The following is a 12,709-nucleotide window of genomic DNA, read 5'->3' as shown; positions in this document are numbered from 1 at the left end:
AGTGATATTTTTTACTAATGGGTAAATGTTTAATGATTGCTGAGGTCTTAAATATGAATGAATACTGTTTCTAAGCCCGGTGTTATGTATACCTGCATTGAATGGAAGGCTGACAAAAGCAGGGTATGCCTTTGCATTCCTGTACAGCAGGTGGAGGTAGCTGCAACTATAAAGTTTCATTTGACGCGTCATACAAAAGAGGAAAAAAAAAATGACAGAGGAAAACAAGGAAGCGGTAAAACGATACCTATCATTTTCGTGCTGCTGTTATGAGATTACAGCTTGCTAAAAAACGTTTTGAGGTGGTTTATTTGAACGCTGGAAATGCCCGACAACATTATGAGTGTGGCGTGGAATTCTAATCAGGAAATGCTAACTGTTTGACGCCTCGGCAGAGAAGTTGTCATGTGTTTTGTGAAAAACATGATGGGCATTTTCCCCATTCACGATAGATCGTCTTTGTTCGGGACAGTGCCAGGTGCCGCGGGTCTGCATGACAAGGTGAAGCTTGCGTGAGCGGCGGCCCTCCTGCTCCCGTAGGACCTTCTGCTTCGTGTGAGGCGCTGGATGACGTGGAAGAGATGGAAGAAGTGATCTCCCTCAGCTCAGACGACTCCGATCTAGAGATCGTCGGCTCTTACGGTGGCTTCACCAAGTCTGAGCCCCCGCCGCCGCTGTCAGAGGTTCGAGTGGATGTCGAAGCGGTAAACGTCAACATCCCACGGGTAAGCTAACATAGAACGTTGTTGCTATAGAAACTAGGGCGCGGAACCTTTAAACTAACACTGCGTTGGCGTTCGTTTGAAAAATCACACCACACCGGTGCTGAATGGGTAAGAACTTGTCTATAACGCAATACTTGTTCTTAATTTCTAAAAAAATAACTGCGCGTACTTCTTTATCTTGGGTCACAAAATGTTAGAAGCTGAAATTTACATAACAGCACGTATTGTAACTCGTTTGTCTGGCAAAGCACATTGTTTGAATTAGCAGGCTTGTTTTATTATATAAAGAGTCCGCAGCTCATGAGTTTACATCTCCTCTGTATTTAACTCCGCCCATCTTTCTATTAGATCTGTCCTATTGCAGACAGGTATTCCTCAGACAGGCATGGAGCTTCCACCACCATGTTTCACCATTGTTTGTTCAGGGTGATGTACAGTATTAGTGCTCCTCCACACATACAGTTGTTTTTCTGCCAAAAGCCTCAGAGCTCCTTTTTTCACATGTTTGTGTGGCCAGCCCCTACATACTTTGTAGGAACTCTATCCACCTTATTCCTGGGAGGCTGTAGAAACGATTATGGGTCTTACTTCCGGTGTCCACCGGAAGTAGCAGTCTGATTTTTTTAGATAGGGGGGAATGTTTCTACCATTATCCAAGAGCAGGATTTCATGTATATTGTTCTCAAAACTTTTAATACTTTTTGCTTACACGTTTATTTTGAAAGCAGGACTTCATGTCTTTCTTCTCAAAACTTGTAACGCTTGTACTCAAAACTTCTCGAGCTCGCCTTTTTGACAGATGCCTAGCGACCTCTCAGCCAATAGAATGAAAGCGTTGTGCTTGGGTGCGTTTGTTTCATTCAAGCCGGTGTGTCTGAGTGGCTACTATCGATTGTAGCAGAACCCTCAGCACCGCCGGATATTTTTGTTCATATCGACGGACTATTGACGTGAGATCTCGGGGGATAACGTTTCACAAGTAAGATGGACATATTACCGTTTATATTTTGTGAATAGAGTATTATTACACTGTATTTATGTCCACTGGCAAAATCCCAGTTAATATTGTGCTTGGTTTAATACCGGGGTTGAGCCCCCGCTATGAAGGCTAACCCCGATTTTGTAAATCTTAAAAAGTTTTAATTATACAAGGTGGCAAAGACTGTTATTTTTATGCAATTATTTCACTCTGTCTAAAGTAAGATAGCTTCCGTTTTTGTTTTGAAGGTTCCATAAAGACACGATGTGAGGAAGAGGTGGGAAATGTCCGAGCAGATACTAAGTGTGAGCGCGAGGAGAAGTTTTCAGTACAAGCGTTTCAAGTTTTGAGAAGACAGACATGAAGTCTTGCTTTCAAAATGAGCATGTAAGCAAAAGTATTACAGGTTTTGAGAACAAGACACCTGAAATCCTGCTCTCAGTCGGAAAATGTGTGCTCTTGGATAATGGCGGTAAAATTCCCCCATAATTTCACTGTAATTTGTAGAGATTTTTTTGTTTTTGTTTTTGCTCATCTTTATTCATGATAGAAGTGTTGCATATCTCTCTTTTCGGTTATTGAATTCAATTAGAAGATCGTAATTGTGAGTTTAATCGCGGGGACTGGAACATGAGCGTTAAGTTTTGTAATAGAATGAGCGTGAGTTAGCAGCGCTGCTAGCAGCTCGTTTCTCTGAAGAACTGATTAATAAAGAGAAAAGCAGAGAAGATGGTCAGAGTTTTGAGCTGCCGTTTTGCGCCGACAGTGTAAAACAGCAGAACTGCATAATATTAGCTTGGTGTGATGTGAATATTATTTTTCATGATCTGAGTCTTTATCATTATGCTTGGGTCAACAATAAATTTTTATAAGACTCAATAAAATATCTGGGTTTATTTAGTCCATCACAACCAGAACCTCGAGGTTCTCCTTCGACACTCTCCAGACCGCAATATGGAGAATCTCCCCACTGAACTAGAACCGAGAGCTACTTGCCACTGGGAAATGTGGCAAGATGCCCTTGCGGAGCTCGGGTAACTGTTGTGTTGTTCGTGGCTGTACTCTAATAATCAGACCAAGTTTAGTTTGTGGCTGCAGCAAGTGTGTTTTGAACGTTCTCCCAACACAAAAGCGGTAGTTTTCATCGCCTACCGACAGATGAGGAAACAAAAAGAGTTTGGCTAAAAATTCTAAACTTGGAGAGAACCCAAAATGCTTTATGTGTGCTCGTTTCATTGTGTGGACAAAAAGCCAACAGAAGAAAACTTGCATCTGCGTCCGAAGCAACTGAGTCAGTGTAGTAGTTAGATATGCTAGTGCGGGTTATTGCGGCCATTTCTTCAAGCCACCATCCCAACCCGCAGTAACTGTAGGTAGCGGTAAAACAATATTGCCACATTTAAGCTGTGATTGTTGGTGTTCCCACATATTTTATAGCGTAAAACTAAAGCGGTTATTGAGTTGCTAACATGTAAACAAATGGCGGTTCCGGTTTGCAGCGGAAGTCGCACCCATAAATCACGCAAAGCCTCATGGGGGCTAGGAATAATGTTGATGCACCAAATAGGTGACTTCTGAAGGTAGTGGCGGCACTGGGGTTTATTTAGAAGAGACTAAAATGGGCTATATACATAAGAGGGGCACATGTTTATTACACATTAGTTTTTTCATATGCCCATCTGTCCATTTGTTTTTCTTTTCTGTCACATTTTGCAAGTATTCTGCTCATTTTGGTGACATTTCCCCTCTTTTTCCCCAGCATTACATTGACCTCACTGATCCAAGATGGGCTTGTCCAGAGCTCAAGCTGCGCCCAAGGTTTAACATCCCAGGCTCACCAGTTATAGACTTGACCGCAAATGAGACAAAGCCAGAGACAAAGAGCTCTCTTGCCTTGACTGAGACAAGAGTGACAAAGCCAGAAATAAAGGGCTGCTTTGAAGTTGGTGACATTCAGTATAACCAAAGCCTTTTGAATAAAAATAATGTCTTAAATGGCCAAGGTCTTAAACTTCAAGAAAACTCTTCCGGACACTCCCACATCTTCCCTCTGCAGCAGGACTATGGCACTCAAAGTCCAAAGCAGAGACGATTGAATTCGCCGATGCAACCACAGAAGCAAAACCTTGCAATACAGCCCTCTCAGGATGCACCTGATGTGGAACTAGATCAATTGCCTTTTATCAAATCACATAGCAAGAATCTGAAAACATCAGGCAGTTGTGTTCAGCTAACCAAAGATTCTCCACAGATGTCACAGTGTTTTAAACCAAACAATCGCTTTGAAGCACAAGAATCTGCAACTAGTTCAGAAATATTTTCTTCTACATTGTATGTTTCTCTTACAGAACCTGCGGTCCCTAAGTGTCTTCCTATCATGTTGAAATCTACGACAAAAGAACATGAAACCCCCCAGGAATATACAAACAACTTGTTGCAAGATCAAGCAATGCAGGACCCACAAATTCCAACTGACTGTCCTAATGCGGGACATGATGATGCAAACTTAAAGCAGCACAAAACTATGGAAAATAAGCTAGATGGCTTTCATTCATCTGACATGATTCCATCATCAACTTCCTATCAAGATAAAATGCAAAAAGAAGCTATTTGCTCCAATTTGGAAAAGCTTGATTTAGATCATTTGGATTCTGGACAAAGATCTCCCGATCATCCTTCCTCTCATTATTCTCAAAGTTCTAAGGCTGACTTTGTCTCATACCCAAGTTCCAGTCCTCTCAATCATACAAACCGAGGTGGCCTATCACCCAGGTCTCCCTACATGCCTAGTGAAAAGTTGCATGAGTGGGAGCTGGAGTCACAGACCTATGAAGAGGATACCGGAGGTGATAGTCCGATGTCCTTGCCTTGGCAAGGAGAAAGCGATAGAGAAGACATGAATGAAGAGAGCAGATGTTGCACAGATTTCCGAGAGGCCAGTAGAGAGGATCGTAGACATGTGAGCCCAATCGCTCTTAAGAAATTAATGGCTGGACACCACCAAGTCCTGGTAGGAAACGCCATGTTTATGCTTTATTCTCTATAGCTCTCAAAGCTTCTTAATACAGATGCAAACAAATGTATTGGCTGCTTGTTAAAGGTGTAGAACGTTTTTCTCATTTTAGTTCAGTACCATATTCTTGCAATGATTTTGTTGAGAACAAAAAGAACCTTTAATTTCAGTTCATGATTTCAGTAGGAACCAAATCACATATTGAAGTGTATATTTCAAATAAAATCTCAAGTAATAAATTATTGGTTTATACGTCTGAGTTAGGCCTCGAGGGCCGGTCTCCTGCAGCTTTTAGGTGCATCTCTACTTCAACACACCTGAGTCAAATAATGAGGTCGTTAGCAGGACTCTGGAGAACTTGACTGCACTTAGGAGGTGATTCAGCTATTGGATTCAAGTGTGTTGGACCAGGGAGAATCTAAGAGTTCTAGGACACCAGCCCTCGAGGACCAGGATAGTCCACCCCTGGTGAAGTGTTTCTGTAATTTATACTTTTTAAGTTCGTCAGTGTTTTGATGAACTTACGCATTCTTTTTTGCTTCCCTTGGCTGTAAGAATGACATTTCTCTCTGTCACCTGCCACCAGTCGGAATGGAGGCAAGTTTATTTTCCTATCACACACACAGTGGACAGGGTTGCTTAAAAAGAAGATGAAACAAAGTAATTATTTTTAAAATATGTTTCTTTCGTAGATCGATAAAGATAATTTAAACCCTAAAGCTCCTGAGGTGCTGTGTCGTCAGAGCCTAAGTCTGGTCTATAGTACAATCGAGGAGAACTACCCAGAAGGCACTTTGCAGCTGCTGTCTGACCTATTGCAGCCTGGACACTATCCTCCCAAAGATATAACCACCCACCTTCTTCGTGGTATCCTGCTTGACCCACACTGTCCCTATCACCTCAGCATGCAGGCTTATAATCTTCTTATGAGGACTCAAAGGTCAGAGAAAAGCACAAGAAACGTTATTTTTCGAAACATTTAATATCTTTGTGTCAGAATTTTACTCTCAGCCTTTGATTTAAATGTGTTTTTTTATTCCAGACACCACCGGGCTAATAGATCCTCTGTTCCGTGGGATTGGGAGTTGCTTACCTTGGTTATGTCCAATCAGCTTGAGCAGAGCAAGCAACAAGATGTGAGAATATGTAGTCCATTAATATCACAGAGCAAAAATAAATGTAACATTCTATAATAAATTAATCTCAGATTTCATATTTATATTTAAATAGATTGTACTATTTCGTTGATATTTCTAATATGAAGTAAAAAAAAAATAAGCAGGTTTCTTTGTTGCCTTCTTTCACTGTTAGGATGGCAAAAAGGAACATCAATGGGACATTATCTGCCTGCTTTTGGAGTACTGTGTGCAGACGTTAGAGGATGACTTTACTGCCAGATGCTCTTCATCTTCCCTCAGCCATTCCATCGCAAAGGCAACTCTGTCATGTGATCGGCAGTTTTCTCGGGTCAGGTAAGATGAACAAGCCGAGGTCTGCATTTTAGAGAGGGTGTAGGCCCTGCCTTAAGTTCTGCATTTCTACTTCTGCTGCTGTTTTCACACCTAAGCAGCTGAAATGTTTACTGTGCAGTAAGAACTGCCCAGAGGGCACATTACAGCCATTGTGTTAACTTCTGCAGCCTGATTACCATCATTCCAAACATAAAACCATCCAACTGCTAACTTAGGGTAAGGCTGTCATTGATGGGTATTTTTTCTCAACCTACATAAAAGAACCACTGACAATGTATATCAATTTTCAACCAGGCTTTTGCAAAAGGAGAAAGTACAGTAAACCTCTTCTCCAAGCTGTTCACTGTATGTTCTGAAAACCTTCTGGTCAAAGCTTGTCTTTATTATCAAGAAAAGGGAGAGGGAGGGAGGAAATGCAAGAGGGGAAAACGGAAACTACTTCTGCATACAGGCAGTTTCACAAGTAAGGAGTATCCCGGTAGATAAGGATTCAAGGTTGAGGGAAAAGCAAGTTTTGTCTTTTCACACAGTTAATTCTTTCACATGAGGGTGGAAATCAAGATGGGGCCTCCTGTTATAATCATGTCACAAAGACATTCTTGTAAATAATGGGAAGACACAGGTTTCAACCTAATATCAGCTCACACATAGTAGAAAGCTAAAACCCTTTAAATAAAATAACTACTACTGTAAAAATGATGACACAATATTTCTAAGAATCATCTTAGCGTTGGTGACGATGTGATCTATTTACTTTGCTACATTGCTTCCCTTTGGATGCATTGGCAAACGAAAACAGACAGGTAGGGCTACCAAAAAAAACAAAAAAGCATGCACACACAGAATGAAGTTTTACATAATTTTTGTACATCAAATTTAGAGCTGCACAAGAAAAAAAAACATCACAGTGCTAAGGACACCTTAGATGTAATATTTGGTTGGATATAATTTTCCCCATGCCATACATTCATATTCTACATGGTAACAATATTTATGTGGAAGTGGATGGAAACTCTCAGAAAATAAATTATGAGGAAGGGAAAGAGTTGGGGAAATGTGAGTGAGTTGATCTCATGATCACGACATTATGCAGTAGTATCTGTTTTGCATGCTTTACTTATTCCTTATCAAATTCCAGAAAGTAAGAGTTGTCCGTTTATGAAAACTACAGTATACGTGGCGTAATGTAATGTAATGCCTGGGCTGCGAAATTCAATTCTAGTGATTTGAATGCTATAAATTACATTTTGGCTGATGGTCAATATCTAACACAGTTGTTATGGTTCAGTTTTCCTTTTACTCTCTGACACCAATAAAAAAAAAAAGGATAATGCACCTTAAAAATATAAACCAAATTCATTCTTAAAAATACATAGAAAGTCTATCTTAGAACTTTTTCAAATGGGACAGTTTTAAAAGAGTTTCAAGAGAACTCGTTTTATTATAACCAACTTGAAATAGTTTCCATTGGTTACATTGCCCAACTTCTTCCTCAGAAAGCATAAATTAGATGTAAATAAATCTTGCCAGTAAAAGAGCGAGGTCCAACTCCCTTTTGATGCAATGTGCTCTTCACTCACAATATTTTCAGTTTAATTTAAATGTAAATTTCCAAATTGAAAACCTTATTGTTTTGTACTTTTATTAATACATTTGAATGTGTGAGAGAAACGGTAAATCGGTGGAAGTAAAGGATGCAAATAATTTTTTTTTCATTTTGTTTAAAAAAAAAAAACAATTGCATGATTAGGAAGCAACCACATTTTTAAATATGTACTGTATATGATTTTCCCCATGCCATACATCTGGATTGGCAATGCTAGTTTTAAATTTATTTGGATAATCTTGAAATGTCTGTTTTGGCTTTTTCCTCTCAACAGAGATGTTATCAAGTGGCTGTTTTGTGTCATTATGAAAACAACTGAAAATGAAGACAGCAAAGAAGGAATCAAAATTAAGGACGAGCAAATAAGGTACAAAAACAAAACCTTAAATAAAAACATGTTCTTTCATTCTTTAGCTTTCTGCACACTTGCGTTCTGACTGCACTTTGTCCCCTGCAGAATAGTGTCCGTTTTCCAAAGGATGCTGTCTCTGGCCCTGGAGGTTGACCGTTCTCCTGCTCTGAACTCTGCCAAGCTTTCCGATGAGCTCTTCCATATGGTCCTCAGCCACATGCCTCTAAGAGCACACAGGTGACAAGCAGGCAAATAATGCTTAGGTCTACCATAAATTCATAACTACATTCTTCATTTAATGCTAAAATTAAATGAAGAATGTTTTGTTCTTTTTTTCCTTTTACATTATGAATGCTCAGAAAAGTAATACGTTCTAAGTCACATATGCAGATGAATGCACTGAATCACCTGAGTTGTTTTGCAACCATACTTGCACAGGGACTGGTTCCCAGTTTTTCAGTCTTTTCTGTTTGGTGATATGCAGGATGTTGTTGTTGGAGAGCCTACAGAGTAAGCTGCTGAGCTGTAAGCTGTTGGAACAGTTGCTGGACTATGCATGCCCAGAGAAGGTCTCTATTCCCATGTCGCTTAAGCTGCTGCTTCACTTTCTGAAGAACTGCACTCTGGCTGCAGACCCAACGGTGAATATCATGCTTGTGTATTTTCTTCTTTTACCATAATGACTTAATACTGCTTACAAATTTGGTAATAGTAGAACTTAATTTCAACTTTAAGGGCACACAATGCAGCTTTCAGAGAGCTCTCAGATTTGCAAAAGAGACTAAGAGATTTTGTTTCACAATTGAGAGACTGGGGATCAGACTTAAAAAAACTGCAGCTGCAGGGATCACAGAGTACAGGGCTTTTGAAACCAACTGAAGCCACTTGAACACATTAAACTCTCTTGGAAACTCTTTAGGGGGGAGATTTAAGAGGTAAACAAGCACACCAGCTGGCAGTAGAAATAAAGACTATTCCCAGAGTTCAGAGAGACTACTTTTTTCTTCTGATACCCTCTTAAAACAAAAGCGATGCAATATAAATACTTCACAGAATATCATTTAGTTCACAGCTGAATTTCTCCAATGAAAATTGCATTTGGTTAATATTAACTGTGTTTTCTGAAATACTTGTGTTGAGAAACATTTATTTTTTTTCTGTAGGGATGTTTGTTTTTGAACAAGTTTTAGTATTGGACTTATTCTTAAAATATTTGTTTCCATTTTAGCAGACAGCAATATATTGGTTAGGGTGAAAAAGATTGTGTTAAACAATTTAGCTCTAATTAGAAAATGTTTTATCCATAAATATATGGATTCCTTAAAACTAAGCTCTACCTGAACCACTGTCAAAACACTACTTGTTTTTATGTTATAAATGTATAACACATTACATTTTTAAAGTCCTTTATCTCACTTTTAACATTTTTACATGTTTTGTTAATTTTATAAACCTTCATTATTTATTTTAAATTTATATCTCTTAGTACTTTTGCAGGTGTTTGCGTTTTTTTGTTTATCATTAATGTGTGTTATATATCCCTGTTTTGAGTTTGTTTACAAGTAGAGTTAAAAAAAAATCACCTCTCATAGGTTGTCATCAAAGCGTTGGCACTTCAATTTCTAATCAGTTCACAAAACCCACTGCCTTCATTTACAGCTCAAAACATTTGTCTGACCGCAACTGAGGTCTGGTGTAGTTGGTCTGTTTCCCCTGACTCCCATCAAACTATTTTTTGTGCGAACTCACCCAAGTAGAGCAGACTGTTGCAGACTTGTACTGACTGTCCATTGTGAGAGAAGTTGGGCAGAAGAAATGGTGTATTGCCTTTTCAGCTATGTCTTTCTACATTGATTCAAACAAGAATGTGTAAGTCTTATCGAGAGAGTTGAGTTAAAGAGAAAACCAAGCAAATAAAGATGGTAAAACAAGTAAGTCTCTATAAAGCTGAAACATTAATATGTTTTCCAGGATGGCTTGGAACGCTGGCGAAAGTGGGAAGAGTTGATCCATCTTCTCTGGATGTTACTGCTCAGCTATAGCAAAGCAATGAAAGGTGAGCTGGTAGAAAAAAGGCCTCAGCAGCAAATGTTGCAGTGTACTGCACTGTATAGTGTGAGATCTTATAAATTTACAAAGAACTGAATTTGTGGTGTTGGCGAGGAGTTTTTCCCTGAGTGGTGGAATAAATGTTTTCTTTTTCTTCCACAAAACAAAAGTTAGCTAGTATTATTTTGGATAATTAAACTATCTATTTGTACCAAGCCTGTGTTGGTAATAGAATTTAAACCTGCAGGTTCACTGTGTTTCAAACAATGTTTGAAATGTCTGTCCTTCTAACACAACACGGTCTTCTCTAATGCTTCTGCAACATAAAAGTGATCTGTTGGAATGTCAGTTTCGATACTGAAAAGTAGAGTTGGTATTTAAATGCATCAAAAAATTAAACATCAGTCAGGTTGTTTGGGTAACTTGGTTAAACACATGCAAATGTGACCTCTGACGTGTCATATAACACTAATTATGTTGCAATTGAGACACCTATCAGACTGTGGGATGTAGTAGGCAGCACGCGGACATTTTGTTCTTGAATTTGGAGAATGGATTTGAGTGAGTTTTGACTGGGACCAGATCATGATGGTTCGGGATCATGAACGGCCAGTTTGGAGGAGCTCCAGAACACTAGCTTGTGTATATGCTGGCCCAAGTGTGCAGCAGTTGGTATCAGAAATGTTCCAGGGAAGTAACAGTGGTTAACCTGCCTTGAGATCATTGGCTGCTGAGAGCAAAGACTTTACCTTTGTAGTCTGATCCAAATTGCTAGAGAGGTTTATGCTGATTCTGTTAGAAAGGTGTCGGCACACAAGATCATCGTGGTTTGTTGTGTGTAAATTCACTTACTGTTTTGCTCACTTTCAGCAGGAAAATGTGCCTCTGCTACCAAGCAAAAATGGTTCAGTAACAATTTTATGAGAACAACATGTTTAACTACAAATTCCCCTGACGTCAGTCTAACAGGACATGTATGGGACGTGGCGAACAAACACGTCTCGACCTCGGAGTCCCACCTTGCATTTTACAGGACTTGAAGGATCTGCTGCTGACAACTTGGTCAGCACAGATACCGCAGCACATCTTCGTGGGTCTAATGAGTCCATATCTTGACAGATCGCTGCTGTTATGGCAGCATAAGAAAAACCAGAACACCATTAGTCAGATGAGCACAATGTTATACCTGATCAGTGTATTTCCTTTTCCTGCTCTCACCTTTATTGCCCACATTTTTTTTCCTGTCACAGTTGCAATTAAATTAAGTTGTAGATTTGGTTAGTGTGTTTTTTTGTGTACTTTTTTACTCGGTTATCTGTAATAAAATTTTGCTTTGCCAAGTGGTTTGTTAAATATTGACATGTAAACTGCAATGTTTGTTCCTAGTGAATGGACTCATATATGCTAACGTAACTTTTTTTTGCTGCTCATTTTACCACTTTTCTGAATATTGATTGTATATTAAAGGTCTAACTGGTCATTGTCACTTAACAATGATGTGCTCTTAGTTTGAAGAAGTCATAAATAGTATTACTTTTTACAAACTTAATTTTAGATATTTAGAAGTCTTAAAAGACCAGGTCAGAAAGTATATTTCACTGTTTCATATTTGTATACTTAATAAAGAATTGGGGCTTACACTGTGATGCATAAAATTAGGCTGATGCTGGTATTAACATTTAAGAAAAACATTTTTCATTTGAAATCATAATCAGCCAAAACTAGAATGAGCAGGTGAAAAAAAAAAAAAAAAACATAAATCAGTATTGAGCATAAAAACCCTAAATCAGAGTATCGTACCCTTGAAGCAAGAAAGCAAGCGGTCAAATTACATATTTCTAGGCAATCAGCCTGACCTCCATTTAATAGTAATTTTTTGCAAAAACTATTACCTAAATAATGTGTTCTGACTGCTGTGTATTTCCCATAATATACCGACAGCTGATAAACAGCCCCTCATAAAATTCTATCATTTATTCACAACCTCTGTTCTTCAACTTCTTGCTTTACTTTATTCCCTACTCACAGTTTGTCATCTGTTGTCCACAGGCTGTCTGACCAGCTCTACCTTTGAGCAAATAGGCAAAGAGGCCACATTAGTTTACAAGCCAGACGACATGGTGTCAAAGTCTGCTGTTCAAGAAGCAGTGAATGCTTTCCTGTCCAGATCCCAACAGGACATCGGTGAAGCCTTGCCTCTTCATGTGGAAGAGTCCCTAACTTATCTTCAGGATCACCTGTTAGATGTCTGTCAGTGTTGATTCTGAAAGAAAAAAAGACTTTCGGTTCAAGTTTTATTCACCAGATGAATGAAGAAGCATATTGTAATTTATATTTTTTTGTGTGTGTGTGTGTGCGTGTTCATTTGCACGGTTACTTGTTTTAAAGTTGTGACTTACTTAAAATGAAAATTAAAGTTTTAATTTATTTTGTTTATCAGGAAATCAAGAAGTTATTTACGGGTTCAGTTTCCTGTTTATGCCACACTACCTTCACACAGAGTTTTTGAATAA

At 38.9% G+C, this 12,709-nt stretch overlaps 1 protein-coding gene across 3 annotated transcripts; it reads left to right on the top strand.

The window, feature by feature from the left end:
* Positions 1 to 221: 221 nt before the first annotated feature.
* On the top strand, positions 222 to 12,632 carry simc1 (SUMO interacting motifs containing 1). 3 transcript variants are annotated; one of them, XM_008420145.3, is made up of 12 exons: positions 1,448 to 1,704; positions 1,953 to 2,091; positions 3,464 to 4,714; positions 5,273 to 5,314; positions 5,410 to 5,657; positions 5,760 to 5,853; positions 6,029 to 6,189; positions 8,070 to 8,162; positions 8,253 to 8,384; positions 8,632 to 8,788; positions 10,119 to 10,203; positions 12,246 to 12,632. In XM_008420145.3, the coding sequence occupies exons 2-12, from the start codon at positions 2,065 to 2,067 to the stop codon at positions 12,455 to 12,457; spliced, it is 2,502 nt and encodes an 833-aa protein (XP_008418367.2). In that variant the 5' UTR covers positions 1,448 to 1,704; positions 1,953 to 2,064; the 3' UTR covers positions 12,458 to 12,632. The 3 variants fall into 3 exon arrangements, with proteins under 3 accessions (XP_008418364.2, XP_008418365.2, XP_008418367.2); XM_008420142.3 differs by lacking the exons at positions 1,448 to 1,704; positions 1,953 to 2,091 and adding an exon at positions 222 to 725; XM_008420143.3 differs by lacking the exons at positions 1,448 to 1,704; positions 1,953 to 2,091; positions 5,273 to 5,314 and adding an exon at positions 222 to 725.
* Positions 12,633 to 12,709: the final 77 nt, after the last annotated feature.

This window comes from Poecilia reticulata, chromosome 10 (assembly GCF_904066995.2).
Source record: "Poecilia reticulata chromosome 10, P_reticulata-male-v2, whole genome shotgun sequence".
NCBI classification, from domain to species: domain Eukaryota; kingdom Metazoa; phylum Chordata; class Actinopteri; order Cyprinodontiformes; family Poeciliidae; genus Poecilia; species Poecilia reticulata.
The sequence above is the reverse complement of the archived record's forward strand: the minus strand, read 5'-3'. Positions and strand labels throughout refer to the sequence as shown.